This window comes from Danio aesculapii, chromosome 13 (assembly GCF_903798145.1).
Source record: "Danio aesculapii chromosome 13, fDanAes4.1, whole genome shotgun sequence".
Lineage (NCBI taxonomy): Eukaryota > Metazoa > Chordata > Actinopteri > Cypriniformes > Danionidae > Danio > Danio aesculapii.
Genome location: NC_079447.1, coordinates 28,711,403 through 28,729,708, shown reverse-complemented (window position 1 = coordinate 28,729,708; position 18,306 = coordinate 28,711,403). Strand labels below are relative to the sequence as shown.

Sequence of the window (18,306 nt, the reverse complement as noted above, 5' to 3'; positions counted from 1 at the left end):
GAGTCATTGACTCCTAATATGATTTCATTATTTAGTATTTGCAAAGAATAAATTTCTGAAATTATATCATTAAGGAGAAAGTCCAAATGTGTGAATATAAAGCCAAATTTACCTCAATCTAAACCTGTCCCTAACAAAGCAGTAAAATTATTTTGTAATACAATATGAAGCTGACATGTAAATGACACCAAACTATTGTATGTTTGAATGCGAGTACACAGTAGCAATAGCCACATTGTAAAGTGAAGACAAATGATATTATTACATGGCATGCAAACATTGAGCAAATCTGAAATAAAAAAGAGAAACAGATCACTGGGCTTTTGTCATTTTATAGATTTAAATAAGCTTTTTCACGTCACTAAACCCACAAACATACGAGGTAAACTCTGTAAATAATCCTAAACACAGCAGATAGATGTCTGGCAGCCCCTAGCGAATCACACAGCAAAATAATCTCAGAGAGCGTGTTGGATATTAATAAATAGAACGTACTGTAAAACAGGAATTATTATAGTAAGCAGTATTTTATGTAATACGGAAAACTTTCAAAATACTCACAATCTCATCACACACGTGTTCGCTTTGGGGACCTCTGAACTCTCCACTTTCACACAAGACAGTAATAATCGAAAACAAGGATCAACGCTTGTCAATTTAATAAGCATGTAAAACTAGTTCGCTTCATTTTAGTGAAACGTTTGAAGATATATGATTTGCTTCGGGAGAAAATATTTGTAATGTATAAACTGTTGGCTTGCTAATTGATATAATTTATATAAATTGTGACCAAAGTGGCCATGACATTTACGCAAGTTGCATTATATTAAACGCCGGTGGGCACATAGAGAGGAATGTCAGATACACTAAATGGTAAACAGTGGTGACATAAATCGTTCTGGAGCTCTATTACCCTACATTGAACTGTTTGACTGGTCATGTCTGAGACGGGTTTCGTCAGAGATCACAGAACTGAAAAGATAGATCTCGCCTCAGCTGTGGTTGCGTGTCCGCCATGTTGGAAAGGTCAAAACTACAAACTGTGGTGCAACAGGCAGAACAGGTTTCAAAATGCAAAAGTCAAAAGGTTACCACATATAGCTGCACTGTTAATATAATTAAAAAGTAAAAATTAAAAACGTGTTAAAAAATAAAGTATTAGTAGTCTATAAAATGCAAATGTAACAGAAATTAAGCGCACAAAAAGCTTTTTTTCAAAATGTCAGTATGTCTAAAACATTGCAAAAGAACAGGATCACTCAAAAGTTAAAATGACACCATCATTTATTCTCCTCATGTGGTTTACATTTAAGTATTTCTAAGGCGACACAGTGGCTCAGTGGTTAGCACTGTCACCTCACAGCAAGAAGGTCGCTGGTTCAAACCCCGACTGAGTCAGTTGGTATTTTTGTATGGAGTTTGCAAGTTCTCCCCATGTTCGTGTGGATTTCCTCCAGGTGCTCCGGTTTCCGTGCAGTATAGGTGAATTGAATAAACCAAATTGGCTGTAGTGCATGTGAGAGTGTATGGGTGTTTCCCAGTACTGGGTTGCAGCTGGAAGGGCATCCTCTGTGTAAAACATATGCTGGATAGGTTGAGTTAAATTAATGAATTTATATCTAAATAGGATATTTTGAAGATTGCTGGTTGCTGAGATCCATTGACTTAAACACTCTCTCACACGCACACTCTCTCTCTCTCTCTCTCTCTCTCTCTCTCTCTCTCCCTCCCTCACTCAAACCCATACCTAATACAGTAAATGCAGAGAAACACAATTTAAAGATGTCTCTCATTTTTTTTATTTTAATTCTGTAAACTAAGTGACAATTCTTCCAAATTTAACTGCTGTCATTTAGAGGTTAATTTATTTGTTTATTTCCATTTTTTTACAGATGCTAGGACACATTTCTAGATACTTAGGTCACTTTTGCAAAACGCTTCACCCAGTGGGCACAACAGAAGTCTATGTGGGCTAAACTGAGGACCAATTATCATTGTTTTTGCACAAAATGCATTCAATGACTACATCTTTCAAATTTCATGAATTCTTTTCTCACTCAGACACAACAACTGCCAAAAATCTTTGTACGTACAGGACATTTTGCATGTGCATACTGTTTTCAAAACTGTTAAACGTATGTTCAAAACAATAACATAATGCAAAAATTGAACAGCAATGTTTTATTGAAACATATTTCAAATCTAAAAATGCAGTTTAACCAGCCAGAGGAGCATTACTATTATATCTGTGGATGGTGTGTTTACAAATTCTTGTATTTTGGAATTACTTAGTTCTAAAAATATAAAAATAAATAAACAGCATAAAATACTGAAGAATTCTGCGACATGTCTTATTCATTCCAGTAACATATATTGCAGTTATAAACAATATATATTGCAATTATAAACAGAGATGTGTCCTTGTTTTACACAAGAAAACACTGTAATGCTTCATGTTGTTAGTGTTTTAGGTCATTGTTTTGTTGACTAAGTGTGTTTGTCGGCTGTCAAACTTTGCAAGTGTTCTGGAAGAATAAGTTTATTTGAGACCTGAATGAAGTGTTTTGGTAGTTGTAGTGCATTTTGAATGTGAAATGAACTGCTTTACCAAGCTGAAAGTCGGTTAAGAGAATTGTGTAAAGAGTTTCGCAAAAGTGACCTAAGTATTGAGAAATTTGTCCTAGCGTCTGTAAAAAACTGTAATGCATAAAATAACAGAAGACCGTGACTTGTACAACAAATGGAAACAATTGTTATTTTTGCCCAACTATTATTTTTAGATGACAAAACTGCTCAAAATGACAATATTCCGTATTATTTAGCGCTAACGCTTCTTATTGACCTTTCCAAGATGGCGGCGCCATTGACCAGACGACTGCGCCATCTATGCTAAGATCTATGATTGAGATCATCCATTGGTGTAGTAACGTTTCGCCTCCTCGAACCTCAAGGAAATCACCGGGGTCACCTTTTTACTCTTGTTTTCTTTAAAACACTTCAAACGCCACTTTTCTGCAGCTGGACAGTCATTTACTTTGTTTGGATTAAAGACCGACAGATGTCGCGCAGCAGGTTTTTGTGACAGGGCGCTGCCGGTGAAATCGCTGGGCGTGTGTAAAGATAACGCAAAACTGTCAGGAACAGATAAACCTCAGTAACCGTCGACCCCGGACAACAAGTAGTCGGTCTTTCTAACATTAACTGTGTGTCATGCAGTTACAAGTCAGTCCTGACACTCCGGTTTTCACACTGGTCATCTGACTATATACACTAAGTTTAGACAGACAATGATTAGAGACTTGTGATCTTCATTTGGTTTCGATTTTTCTTTAAATGTATGGGACAATGTTGCGAATGACAGGATTTGCTATCGGGAAACTGCAACAGTGTAGCATTACCTGTCGGTCACGGACTTTTCATCACTGGTCAACCCGGACATCAAGAACGTGGAGAAGGCAAGTGTGCAAAAATGCATCGTTTGATATCTTTCTGTTGCCTGCGTATAAGGGAAGAAACATATCCAGACTCTCTTGTCTCAGAACTGAAGGGTTATTTTCACCTAAGCACTCCAGACACACAGTTGCTCTCTATAGCACATCTACAGACTCCAGACAAACCTCAGGGTCTGTGGGAAATCAGGAGAGCAGCGTGAAAACCACAGCGGACTCGTTACCTGTTCCCTCGGAAGATGTCAAGAAGCTCCTTCAGCTGGCGCATCCGCAGAGATGGAGACTGACAGGCAAGTCAACCGAGCTAGTGTTTTGTATTTAACTTTATCTCTTAGGAAAATGTCCACTGTAATTTTAGAATATGTGGTTTTTAATTGTTTTTATTTATTTATTTTAAATGACATTATGGCCATGAAGTACATTAGACACTCACTAAAATGTGATTCAGTGTAACAATAGTTTATACACCAACAAATCAGGCATATTTAGAACATGGATGATTTGTTGACATAATAAAAGACTCAATTTGAATATCACATTTTGTCCTAAAAATACAAATTTTTTGTCATTCTAAATATTTCTATTTATCCTGCAATGATTTACGCCTCATTGTTTTATCTATTTGTCCGCCTGAAGTTGGTACAATTTTAAATATAATAATAAAAACTTTACTTTGAACTTTAGTTGTAATAACTATCAGAATAAGTACTGTATGCATACATAAGGTTATGTAAATGTTATACTGAATATTGATGAAACAATATTTAAATCATATTTTGACATTTCATACTCACAAAAGATATTATTTGAAAGTTATTTGTTCTTATTATAACATGTAATGTTGATATTTCCATAATATCATACTGTATGCTGAACAAACTTGAGAGAAAAAATAAAGGAAATGTACTATTGTCAATACTACAATGTTAGGCCAAACAAATGCTGCTTTATATATTATATATATATATATATATATATATATATATATATATATATATATATATATATATATATATATATTAGGGCTGGTCGATTTGGCCTAAAATCAAAATCTCGATTAATTAAACATTTTAACTCGATTATTATTAATTAACGACTATATTTTATTTCTTTTACATATTTTTTGCCTTTATAATTCACTGATGTGTGAGAGATTTTTGAATGATGGGTGCATTACTTGATTTTAAAAATAAGGAAAACCCACACTGTCTATTATCTAGGATTGTTTTTTGAACTTCAACGTTGAATAACTGAAATGAAATGCTGTGATATGTATTGCGATATGAATATAGTTTCACCAGATGGCTTGATAAGCTCTATTTGGAAAGTTTTTTTTCACTTAGATAGACTGAGGTGATCAAGTCTTTATCTATGTTGTATATCTGCATAAAAATTTACAATATAAGGAATATAGAAATATTACAGAGGACAAATAAAGGTTCAATAAACAGTGCTTTATGGTTATCTGGCCTAACAGTATTTAAATACAGAAGTTGATCAATTAAAAAAAAAAAAACTAAAGTTTTGGAATTGGAACAAATACTTTTTGAAAATGAATGAATGTTTTGTTTGTCCCTTATCATTGCCTTTGTAAATAACCTTTTGGATCTCCTGATAGCTGCTGTGGGGTTTCTGGTGATTTCCAGCACTGTCACCATGTCTGCGCCCTTTTTTCTGGGAAAAGTGATCGACACCATCTACACCAGCCCCACCGAGGACTTCAGCGCATCCCTGACCTCTCTCTGTCTCATGCTGACAGGCGTCTTCCTCTGCGGAGGCGCTGCAAACGCTGCTCGTGTCTACCTCATGCAAATCTCAGGTGAAGTCTGGATGCTGAAACAAGACATATGTTGCTTCATATGTTTTTAAGCTCAATAAGATTTTGATAGAAAGCAATGAAGAGATATGTAATGTAACGTGAGATTTAAAAAATATATATATATATAAAAAAAATAAAGCTTTATTTGACAAAGACTGTCAAAAAAACATATATATATAGTCCATCAAAAAAATAAAATTCTGTCATTTACACACTTTTTACTTCAAACCTTTGAGATTATGTTAAACAAAAAAGATGTTAAACACAAAAGAAGATATTTGAATATGGAAATTTATAACCAATGACTTTAATAGTTTTTCCTACTATGAAAGTCCATTGTTACAGGTTTTCTGCTTTCTTCAAAATACCTTTTTAATGCTGACCAAAAGAAAAAAAATCTCATAAAGGTTTGGAACCACTCGAGGCTGAGTGAATAGTGAGCAATTTCCATGTTTTTGGTGAACTATCCCTTCAAGCAGCACAACTGTTCCCCACATTGATAATGATAATGATAACAATTTGAATAGGAATGGTTGACCCAAAAATGAAAACGTCCTGATTGTTTATTCATTACAGGACTTTATAATCACAGGGATCACAGTCTTTTAGAAAGATAACCCATATTTGTCAAATGTGCTCCTGTAGCATTAGCTACCTAAATATAGATTTTGGACCATCAAAAATGGTTTACAGAGACCCTCATTCACTTGCCTTAAATGGTGAAAAATCCATTCAAATCCTTAATTTCCCTTTGCACAAAGAAACTCTGTTGTGTACATCCTGGATGTCCTAGGGCTGAGTAAAAAATCAAGAATCTTTCATTTTCGGGTGAACCATGAATTTAAGAATAAATCAGCACATAAGAATGATTTCTGAAAGATCATGTGACACTGAAGACACTGAAAGTTAAGCTTTCTCATATGATAAATAAATCCCTTATAAAACATTGTAATAAAAAACAGTGTTTTTAAATTACAATAATATTTCAAACCATTGCTGTTTTGATCAAATAAATGCAGCCCTATCATAGACTCGGTGCAAAAAGGTGCAAGATGTGTTTGGCACAATTTGTTGCTATTTTCAAACCAGTGCAACTCTAATTTTCACATTTTGCGCTTAACAAATGAAATTAAATATGTAGGCTCATGGATATCTTCAGTGTAGTGCGTACAACACCGTTCCCTTATCCACGAAAGTAAAGGAGTAAAGTAAAGAGTGAAAGTAAAGTAAGGAGTAAGTAAGTTCTTTATCCTCACGCAGATGGTCTGTTAAACTGTTTTCTTACTAGTGAGACATTCAGCTTGTCCTTTCAGTTTTTCCACTTACAAAGTCTGCCATGTTAATGGCAAATGCACCATGGCGCGATGCAACTGACTCTTAAAGAGAATAGTATTTGAGATTCTGATTGGTTTAATGCATGTTATTCTCAAAACACACCCATAACTCATTAGGAGAATAACACAACCCTGTTAGACCATGCGCTGGGGGGCAGAGCATATTTGCAAGAGTGGATTTGGACACGCCCTTAATGATTTTGGGCCATGCCTCTTTAGACTCTGCACCTAGATCGTTAAAATAGAGCCCTTAGTTAGCAATAGGGATCTCTTATAATACACTTTATTGACCCAAACTTTGGATTGTTAAAAAATGCATTTATTGTATTGAAAGGGTAAGTCCCAAAAATTAAAAAAATAAACAAAGTTGTTTTTACAGGCTTTTTTGGTGCACAAAAGTGTTGTTAGAGCTTTGTACAATTACAGTATGATTACACTGAAGTCACATAGGTTGTTATTTTGACAATATTTTGGGTCCTTTTCTGGTCTTTGTAGTTTGTGCATCTCAGGACTCTATAGAGTTTATATTGCCCTCTATAGAGGATGAGAAAGCTCTCAGATTTCAATTAAATGTCTTAATTTGTGTTTCGAGAACAAAGATCTCAGGGTTTTAAAACAACATGACACCCTCATGTTGTTCGAAGTAAAAAAACTGAATTTTCATTCTTTGGTGAACTGATCCTTTAAGTCTTGTTTAGTCATTCCATGTGACCAGCATACATTACTGTGATTGATCTCTAATAAGTCTTTCTTGCTTTCACAGGACAACAGATTGTGCGAAAATTGCGTGAATCCCTTTTCTCCTCAATTTTGAAGCAGGAGTTGGGATTCTTTGATAAGACCCGAACCGGGGAACTCATTAACCGGCTCTCAGCAGATACAGCCATTGTGGGACGTTGCCTCACTGATAACCTGTCTGATGGGCTGCGTTCCCTGGCCCAGGCTGGAGCCGGAGTTGGCATGATGGTGAGATGCTTGACATTTAGCAGATAATTCCCTTTACTAGACACATGTTAATGGTACTTGTGCAAAACTAGATGCCTCAGTTCTCTTTGACTTCCTTTTTTAAAAAAAAAAAAATCATGCAGTGATTCTGGTGTCAATGCGCTTTTATTTTTAACGTTTCCTCATGAAACTATGAGTTTATGGTACATGTAATGTCTGAATCTTGGGTTTCATTTACATTCATCACCAGTGATTAATTCTCTCTTGAACTTTCTCTTTCTTTCTCAGTTATACGTGTCACCCAGTTTGGCAGCTTTTGTGCTGATGGTGGTTCCTCCTATTGCTTGCCTGGCTGTCATTTTTGGTAGATTTCTACGATCCATATCGAGACGCACACAGGACGCATTAGCAGAGGCCACACAGGTAAGACATAATGTGTAATTTTTGCATGTTTTACTGCCGATTACATACAGTTAAGTCCATAAATATTTGGACATCGACACAAATCTAACATTTTTGGCTCTATACATCAACAAATCGATTTTAAATTAAATGAACAAGATGTGCTTTAACTGCAGACTGTCAGCTTTAATTTGAGGGTATTTACATAAAAATCAGGTGAGTGCTGTAGGAATTAACAGTTTGCAAATGTGCCTCCCACTTGTTAAGGGTCCAAAAGTAATTGGACTTAATAATAATCATATATCAAACTTTCACTTTTTAATACTTGGTTGTAAATCCTTTGCAGTCAATTACAGCCAGAAGTCTGGAATGCATAGACATCAGCAGACACTGGGGTTCATTCCTGGTGATGCTCTGCCAGGCCTTTACAGCAGCTGTCTCTCGTTCCTGCTTGTTCTTGGGGCATTGTCCCTTCAGTTTTGTCTTCAGCAAGTGAAATGCAAGCTCAATCAGATTCAGGTCAGGGGATTGACTTGGCCATTGCATAACATTCCACTTCTTACCCTTCAAAAACTCTTCAGTTGTTTTTGCAGTATGCTTTGCGTCCTTCTCATCTGCATTGTTAAGCACCATCCAATGAGTTCTGAAGTATTTGGCTTATTATGAGCAGAAAATATTGCCTAAAACGCTTCAGACGTTGGCCAACTGTTGTGAAAGGTGTTTTCTTCACCAGGGAATGAATTTTTTGGTCATCCACCACAGTTGTTTCCGTGGTCTTCTGGGTCTTTTGGTGTTTGCTGAGCTTACTGGTGTGTTCTTTCTTTTAAAGAAGAGACTTTTTAAGAGTTTTAGCCATGCCTAATGTTTTTGCTATCTCTCTGATGGGTTTGTTTTGTTTTTTCAGCCTAATGATGGCTTGCTTGACTGAAAGTGATGGCTCTTTGCATCTCATCTTGAGAGTTGACAGTAACCGATTCCGAGCACACTTGCAATGAACTCTGGACCTTTTATCTTCTGTTGTAATTCAATTCAATTGTAATTGGGATAATGAGGAAATAACACACACCTGGCCATGGAACAGTTTAGAAGCCAATTGTCCAATTACTTTTGGACCTATAACAACTGGGAGGCACATATGCAAACTGCTGTAATTCCTACAGCGTTCACCTGATTTGGATGTATATACTCTCAAATTAAAGCTGACAGTCTACAGTTAAAGCACATCTTGTCCATTTAATTTCAAATCCTTAATGTTGGTGTATGGAGCCAAAAATGTTATAATTGTGTCGATGTCCAAATATTTATGGACCTAACTATATATAGGATTTTTCTAAATGTAATGACGCCAAGTGGCCAAGAGATCCTTTTACTCTGTAGCTGCTCTGCATCTCATAGCTGGCAGAAGAGAGGATTAGCAACTTGCGGACGGTCCGGGCTTTTGGAAAAGAACTGACGGAGGTGCAAAAGTACTCACAAAAGGTTGACCATATATTCGAACTAGCCAAGAAGGAGGCTGTGGTTTCTGCTGGATTCTATGGAGTGGTAAGATGGATCTTATTTGATGTATAGGTGTTGAAGTTATAGCAGAAATGTCATTTATAGGGTGTAATAACTCATCTGTTCATCTGTCCTGATTTGTTTTGCAGACAGGGCTGAGTGGAAATGTCATCATCCTGAGTGTGTTGTATAAGGGAGGTTTGCTGATGGCCAGTGAGGCTATGACTGTTGGGCAGCTCTCGTCTTTCCTTATGTATGCCTTCTGGGTAGGCATCAGCATTGCAGGTGAGGATATTAGCTCTGAAATCTGACTAAATATACACTACTGTTCAAACGTTTGCGGCTCAGAAAGATTTGTAATATATCTATTCTTAGTGTTATCACTTTATAAATGTATCTATTTGAAAGAAATGGGATAAAGGGATAGTTTAAATAAAAATGAAAATGTGCTATTCATTTACTTAACCATTCTAGATATAGATGGTGCTTTTCCTTCTGTTGAATGTTAAAGAAGATTTTTAGCTGAAACTGCAGTTAAATCAATGGTTTCCTGCATTTTGAAAGTAAATATATTATCTAACACATATAGATAAAACTTAATGTATACCTATGGCTACTTATGATATATTTAGGTCTCATGATATGATATTTAGGTCTCATCTATTCACCAAAGAATCCTGCAAAAATTGCATGATACTGTAGATTCCTCAAAAATATGCAGCAGAACCTCTTTTAAAACATCATATGCAAATATATAATGACAGAAAATGTTTCTTGCACACCGCTCATCATTTTAGAATGATTACTGGAGCAATGGCATATTTAAACTGTTAATATACAAGTTTTTAGTTTAGTTCAGTATTGTTTTTACTGTATTTACAGAAAATTGTATTGTGAAAGAGTAAATCTTACGGATTGCAAACGTTTGAATAGTAGTTTATGTTCCTCAACATATATTAGAATCTTTTCAGATAGCTTTTCAATTCAGCCAGGCATATCCTGGGCTTCATTTTCCTCATCAACTGGTCCACATGGAAGTCGCTTCATTTAGGTCATCAGGTCCCAAGCCATGCTTTATCATTTCTGTACCCAGAGTGCAACATGAGAGCACACAAAGAATAGGTTGCTTTCAACACAGTCCTGTTGGGATTTCCCAACAAAACCGCTCTTGTGGGGGTTGACGATCTTACACTAAGCCTTATTCATAGGTAGAAACTAGTTTTTTGGCCTGTGTAAAAGTTAAAACTTACAATTTTTTTAAATTCATTTAAGGTTTCAGCTCATTCTACTCTGAGCTGATGAAAGGTCTTGGTGCTGGTACTCGTTTATGGGAACTCATAGACCGAAAGCCTGAATTTCCCCTCAATGGTAAATATAATTTCCTTTTAAAATAATGACTAAATACTTTATTTTAGAGCATTTATAATGACAGCAATGTACTTTTCTGTCTTCTGTTCTTTTTTTTCCTCTATTAGAGGGGCTTGTATTAACATCAGAGCTGTTAAAAGGAGAACTGGAGTTTCGTAATGTGAGTTTTGCTTACCCAACGAGGAAGGATTCCCCCATCTTTCAGGACTTAAGTCTGCATGTGCCGGCAGGGTCAGTAATGGCAGTGGTAGGATCCAGTGGCTCAGGCAAATCTTCACTAGTCTCACTGCTGCTGCGGTTATACGATCCTGATTCAGGTGAGAACTGAGAAAAAAGAACAGAAGCAGTCAATTTTGCGATTCTGCAGTCTCAGCATTTAAAACAAAATCAAGAAAATGCTGCACAAATGAGTGGAGCATACAATATTTCTAAAATGTCATAAATTTCCTGCTGATTTTTCTGGGAAGCCAGATGCATCATTTGATGTTTTCATAAAGTACATTTAGCCCAAACCCACTCAATCACACTGTAATCTTGACTAAATCATGCCAGAAAACTGTGTTCTCATTCCTTATTATTATACTTTATATATCAGGGTTTTAATGACCCCTATGATACACAATCAAATGTGAGAAGAAACAAGCAGCTCAGTTTATTAGCTGGACAAAAATAGCAATTTAATGCACTTGTTATTTAAATGTAAATAAATGTAAATCAAGTATTTAAATAGGAAGAAAGTAGACAAAATGTATATAAATAATAATTTGTTGCCCTAAATTTCTGTTATTAAAGTAAATTAATATTTATTTTACAATATTGTGTATATTTTCACTGCCAAGAAACTAAAGAAACACTGCAAATATTGACACCACTTTTGAGAAAAGTCGTAAACAATCTGAAAAATATACTGCGAGGGACTGAAAATGTTTATATTTTGTACATGAATAACTTGTATATGACAGCATTAGTAATGTGTAGTTTTACTTTAAATGCAGGTATTGTCAGTGTTGATGGCTATGATATTCGAGACTTAAATCCTTACTGGTTGAGGAGTCACATTGGTACTGTAAGCCAGGTAAGAAAAGCCTCCAGCAGATACAGGATCATACCTTCTTCTGCCATAGTTTGACTTATTTCAGCATGTTCTTATGTTTGTTTTAGGAACCAGTTCTTTTCTCCTGCTCAATTGCTGAGAACATCGCTTACGGGGCGGCGAATCCGAGTCAGGTGACAGTAGAGGACATTTACAGGGCAGCACAGATCGCCAATGCTCATGACTTCATTCAGGAGTTTCCTAAGGGCTACGACACTGTGGTGGGAGAGAAGGGGGTTCTGCTGTCAGGTTTGAATGAACATCTGATATTTGTAGTTGAATATTTCATGTTTGAGTCATTTATCTGACCTTTCGTGCATAATTCAATAATTTGTTGAATAAACAGGTGGACAAAAGCAGAGAGTGGCCATAGCACGAGCCCTGCTGAAGGTAAGCTGTCAGCTTTAGTGTTTGACTGAATTGTACATATTGTTGTTTAGCATACACGAGATTTATTTTGTCATGCTCTTCACAGAATCCCAAAATACTTTTACTGGATGAAGCCACAAGGTGAGAATACTTGTACTTCAAATCACCCATATCTAACCTGTGTGTGTTTGTTCTATTTTTAGTTATATGCTTTTAGTTTTCATTTCAACTACATGCAGTATACAGGGAATATATATATATATATATATATACACACACACACATACACCCACACATATACGCACTAGTGTAATAGATTTTTAATTTATAGTTAGGTCTAGCTAAAATGGCATTCTAGAGCATTTGTTTTTGCATAAAGTAACAAAAAGGTGCCATGATGTGTTTATATGATTTTTTTTTTAGAGAACGTAATATCAATTTTCATATAAAAAAGGCAATTTTTGGAATATTAAAGCTCTAAATGACAATTGTTACATTTGTCTTAATATAATATATATTCCATTATAAAATAAGATATATCTTTAAACAAACATGCAGTGTGTGTGTGTGTATATATATATATATATATATATATATATATATATATATATATATATATATATATATATATATATATATATATATATATATATATATATATATATATATATATTCATGCATACACATATACAGAAATAAAAATAATTTTAGATTGACAGATTGATAGTTTTTTAGCGGTTCATTACATTATGTATACGTAAATACCTGCAATATTAATAATATTATTAATAATACATTAATTTGGTATAGAGCCTTTAAAGCAGATATGCCCAAACTAGGGCTAGCGGGCCAAAGTTGGCCCATGGTAACTTTTGATTTGGTCCACCATCCCATCTGGGAAGAGAGTAAAAATGATGGGAAGAGTTGGAGCAAATGCTTTTAACAGAGATCGTAATTTTTTATTTCACATAACCTTTTTTGTTTATTTGTTTTATTGCTGCAAAAAAGCAAACTGAAATTAAATGTTTCAATTACATGTTTGTAAATTAATTAGATTTTTAAATACTGTCACAAGATGGACAAAGGACAATGCAGCAGACATTGGCGAGCATATCAAGGCAAAAACAAGAGCAGCTTGACTAGTGTAGGTCCATTCTGTTATAAATGAGAACTAATAAGTTCATTATAAAATTAAAAGATATATACTGGATTAGTTAATATAAAGCAATGTTTTCTAGTTATTTTTCCATATTAAATAAATTAGGAAATTACCCATGGCAATTTCAGTGGAATAGAGTTTGCAATATTTACCTTCCGCCCATCATGCTCAATCAAGTTTGGTTTTTGTACCTTTATAAGAAAATGTTTGAGCACCCCTGCGTTAAAGGTTGCTTTCTCAAGGTGCTTTAGAAGCAAGCAACACAACAAAAAGAAAGCACACATGAATAAACCCAATATATGTCAACATTGTCATCATGACATTACTCTTTCAGGGTCACTGAAGAACTAGTCAAAGTCTCTGCTCTTATCATCACTTTATGTGCTTTCATTATGTTTGTCAGTTCTGTTCAATCTTTACATGTCAACCCTGTTGCCATGACTTTGTACATAAGGTACCATAAGCCCATTAAAATCAACCATGACAACAAGGCTTTAATCAGATTTGCCAAAATCTCAACCTGCTATACCTGTTATGACTTTATCTCAAGTTACACACACCAGTGTATTGCACAGTGCAGTTTACTGCAAAATTATTTCTAAAAGAACGAGTCAAATGTTAAATATGTGGGTTGTTGACACGGCATTGTATTTTCACTGTCACACATAACTATTACACAAAACCTACAGTTTCGTCATCATTTAAAATGCAGAAAATGTACCTTTTGATGTGTTATTAAGTTTTTTTAAACATTAAACATCTCAAAACTGTCCTATGGTGTGATTCATGCACAGTGCAATAAATAACGTTCATTCATTTTCTTTTCGGCTAATCCCTTAATAATCAGGGGTCGCCACAGCAGAATGAACCACCAGCAATAAATGACAACTCTTAATAGTTAAAAATAATATCATAAAATCATTCAGAAATACCTCAGACCTAATTTTACAAGTAACTCATTTAGTAAATCATTTTTTATTTAATATGGAAATTTAAAAAAATTTGAATCAGGAAATTCCACTGAAAATGTTATAAGTTGTAGGACCCCTTTCAAGATCCTGAAACTGAAGCCCCCTGTAAAGCCCAGGATGAAGCCCTGTTAAGTTTTTTTATATATATAATATATTTTTTTATAGAGAGAAAAAAAATTATATTCATAACAATAAAATTCATATATTAAAATATCACTATGTGAGGATTAATGTCCAACAGTGAAGATAAATCACTCTCACGCAATTTGTGTATTATTTTATAGTATTGTTTTTTCAGTTTTGCAATATCACACCGTAGGACGTATTTAAGGGGCGGTTCAGTAAAAGTAAAAAAAAAAAAAAACAGTAAAAGAATTGATAAAGCTAGTAACCCCTTACATTTTTCTCAAACATCAGAACCACATAAATATTATATATTTTTTAAAATGTTGTTCTGATTTTCGAAAAAAATAAAAATTTACCCTCCATTTGGCAACTGCCCTTGTACATATTTCTGAATTAATGGTTAGTCTTGTGATGAGAATAGCTAAATACAGTGCTCAGCATAATTAAGTACTGTCCATTTTGAAAATGAATATTTTTAATCCATTTCTCAGTGGATATAGGCAATGTATTTTGGTGCATTTAAACAAAACAGATTTATTTAACAGATATATTTATTAAAATAATATTTTAGTCACCGAACATCTTTTGAAATAGAAAGATAATATATTTAAATTCAAGCAAAATATTGCAAAAAAAAATATTCAACAATTTTTTTTCCTTTTTTTTTTTTTTTTTGTTTGTTTCTTTTGATTTTTCCTCTTTTTTTATTTATTTGTATTTAACATTTTTCTATAACATATACATTTGGGTGTACTAGTTTTTGGACCGTTTTTGTAAGTAATTTTGTTAGATAAGCTCCAGATTTGGCTTCAGTACTGCATATGCACAAATATAATATTGTATAGCTTCCTATTAAAAATATGAATTTAAAAGAGAGATTTGTGTGGGGTGTACTTATATATGCTGAGCACTGTAAATAGACTTACCATGCTCTGTGTTTCAGTGCTCTGGATGCAGAGAATGAGTTTTTGGTCCAGGAGGCGTTAGAGAGGCTGATGGACGGCCGTACAGTGTTGATCATCGCTCACCGTCTCTCCACCATCCAGAGCGCGGACGCTGTGGCAGTACTAGACCAGCATCGTGTGATGGAGATCGGCAGCCACTCGCAGCTCTTAGCCAATGACCAGGGGCTCTTCCGCAAGCTCATGGAGAAACAGGCCTTCCTGCAGACCGAGCAGAAACAGGCGCTCCTCAAATAAGAGAAAAACAAACATTCAAACACATTAAACGTCTCTTTACTGAGCACTCCAACAGAAAAAAACACTGAAATGTAGCTGTTTAGCCTGTGCAGTATCAAGTAACTGGAAACCAGTTGTATACTGATCATTGTTAATTACAATGACATAATATAATACTCATCTTAGTTCCATAAACACTGTTTTTATTCAACAGTTTTTATGCTTTCATAGCCTATGGAAAACTCAAAAGGAATATGAGGTAAATTTTATATATGAGACTTATCAAGTTACTTGATGCTACATGTAATAAATCATGTCAGCCGTTTATTAAGAAACAGGTGATTATCAAGTTATCGAAGTGTACAAAGGGCCTTATTCATGAAGAAGTCATCTAAACTATACATAAAACCATTCACTGGGAGTATTTACCCATTTGTTCTGCTTATTTTTAGTAAGTAACATGGATAATGACTTCTTTATTTTTATGGTTACAGAAACAGCGCTTCTGTCCTTTCTTATTTACTTTGGTAATGACACCGATGTCAATATATTGTGCCTAAATCCTAAACCACAAAGCTTTAACTGGGATGTAAATCAAACTTTGACCCGGTTACAGTGCCATTTTCTGTTGTCAATAATGAAGATATTGATTTAAAAGCAGCATCTGTATGGACTATTGTAATAGAAGAAAAAGGGTAAATATTATCGTCTCTAGAACACTATAACAGAGATATTTTAATGTACTTTTATCTACAGCCTGTATATACATATATTTATATATGTGCCACTGGAATAAAAAGAAATCTATTCAGAATTATAGAGGATTTTAATAGTTAGTGTGGTAACTTATTAGGTTTAAGTTTGTGAAATGTGTATTATTTTGTTTTCTATTGTTTTATCTGCACTCTTAATAAAAGACATTGTAACTTTGGACCCTGTCTGCATGGCCTTCTGTGAGAACATACACATGCCATAAGAGGGAGCTGTTGACTATTGAAAATAAATGGCATATTATTATTGAAACCAAGAGGGGGCAGCACACTGTACAGTAAGTAGGCTAAATGAATGATTTGAAATGGATCTACTATTAAAAAATAGCTGATGTGAGAAACTGATCACTATCAGACTTTTCTACACCTCAGTATTTAAGTAGTTTCATTAGTATTGTGTCCCTCTCTTAACCTCAAAATCCAAATTGCAACCAGGCCTGCTTAAATTCAAGCAAGGAGATTGTAGTTTGCAGGAGCTGTTGTAAGCTCCTTAAGTGACTGTGGCTACTGCCCTCAAGACTCACTCAGCTGCTCAACATAAGCTCCAGGACCAACTATGGCAGCATATCTGCTTGCACAGAGACACAGGGGCCTCTTTAGAGTAAAGAATGCAGAGCAGCCACACACCTCCCTGCAACAAAAAATAAAATATTACCACCCAATATTCTATCTAATAAGTATAGGCTCTTTCAGTTATGAAATATTGATAGTGTATCAAGTCAAAAACATGTGAATGAGTGATTTTAAATATATAGAAAGCATAATAAATACAACTACAGTGTCTACCTTAATGCTTAGAAAGTAAAATGTCAACACATGACAGAAATAATAGTTCAATCCATAAGTATTCATATTCAATTTAATTTTAAATGGTGCAAAAATCTCAGCAAACTCCAATAGTCTGATTCTTAATCACTCTTGTTAGCCTATGATCTATTGTTACAACTCCTTTATTAGTAATCATGTGATATAAAAACAAGTCCAATGAAATTACAATGATCACAACATGCCCATAGTATAAATCCACAATAAAACCATATATGTATAAACAGGGGAGCCACTTGCGTGTCTTTTATGGCAGGCAGAAGGTGGAAGCCGAGTCCCTTGCCTTGATAAGGTGATCCAGGGGCCCTTCAGTGTGTTATCATCATCTGGGTTGCATTCCACCCATAAATACCTATTATGGTTTTCAGGAATAATCACAGTGATAGATAACAGGAATTAAAACAAACTGTTAAATCTAGTGGTTTGAAGTACATAGCAACAGAGATTTAAAGATGTAAATTGACAATAAATTTATATTTTAAGGCTGCACAGTGATCCTTATTCTTTTAATATGTCATCAACTATTCTGAATTTGTATTTAGTGTATAGAGACAGAAAAAGATAAATAAAAATAAAATATCATAAACACCATCCAGTAAATCTGCCTGGAAAACTGGCAGTAAATGAGCAGCGAACAGATGGTAGCCTACAAATTTTCTCAAGTGTCTAAAATAGAAAACGCACGTCTTAAAATTCAGACTACCCACACAATTCATTTACATGACTTCCTTTACGATGTGTGTTTATTTGTGAAGGCTTTTTACAGCATTGTTCATACAGTGTTAACATAGACATTAATTAATGTACATTTATTAACGTCTTACCTAACAAAATAACTATTTAAAAATGTCAACATTTTCATCATTGAAATCATCATTTAAATCTCGTTGATGGAGATTTCATTCAGAATCTACTTCTGTAACATTATTACATCAAACTGTTTATGAACAAAGCGTACTCTCTTACAGATATAATACACTAATACGGAGGAGCACCATGTG

General features: G+C 34.6%; 2 protein-coding genes across 3 annotated transcripts in view; one reads left to right on the top strand and one right to left on the bottom strand.

Moving 5' to 3' along the window:
- The window catches only part of urb2 (URB2 ribosome biogenesis homolog), a 30,582-nt gene extending 29,980 nt beyond the window's left edge, over positions 1–602 (bottom strand). The window contains exon 1 of one of the 2 annotated variants that reach the window (XM_056470679.1): positions 562–602. The gene's annotated coding sequence lies outside the window, so the exon portion shown is untranslated. The remainder of the gene's footprint in view (positions 1–561) is intronic. The other variant, XM_056470678.1, reaches the window with a different exon arrangement.
- A 2,313-nt stretch (positions 603–2,915) lies between these two features.
- abcb10 (ATP-binding cassette, sub-family B (MDR/TAP), member 10) lies at positions 2,916–16,636 on the top strand. The gene is made up of 13 exons (XM_056471077.1): positions 2,916–3,739; positions 5,068–5,268; positions 7,366–7,568; positions 7,836–7,970; positions 9,345–9,491; positions 9,596–9,731; positions 10,719–10,814; positions 10,922–11,131; positions 11,810–11,889; positions 11,976–12,156; positions 12,254–12,297; positions 12,383–12,417; positions 15,476–16,636. The coding sequence occupies exons 1-13, from the start codon at positions 3,334–3,336 to the stop codon at positions 15,729–15,731; spliced, it is 2,130 nt and encodes a 709-aa protein (XP_056327052.1). The 5' UTR covers positions 2,916–3,333; the 3' UTR covers positions 15,732–16,636.
- The last annotated feature ends 1,670 nt before the right edge of the window (positions 16,637–18,306 follow it).

What these genes read in the sequence shown, in the direction of transcription:
- abcb10 (XM_056471077.1), top strand. Translation starts at nt 3,334, where the DNA reads ATGTATGGGACAATGTTGCGAATGACAGGATTTGCTATCGGGAAACTG. An exon ending in CTACCTCATGCAAATCTCAG is followed by an intron (nt 5,269 to 7,365) that starts GTGAAGTCTGGA and finishes TTGCTTTCACAG; the next exon opens with GACAACAGATTGTGCGAAAA. An exon ending in CTGCTGGATTCTATGGAGTG is followed by an intron (nt 9,492 to 9,595) that starts GTAAGATGGATC and finishes TTTGTTTTGCAG; the next exon opens with ACAGGGCTGAGTGGAAATGT.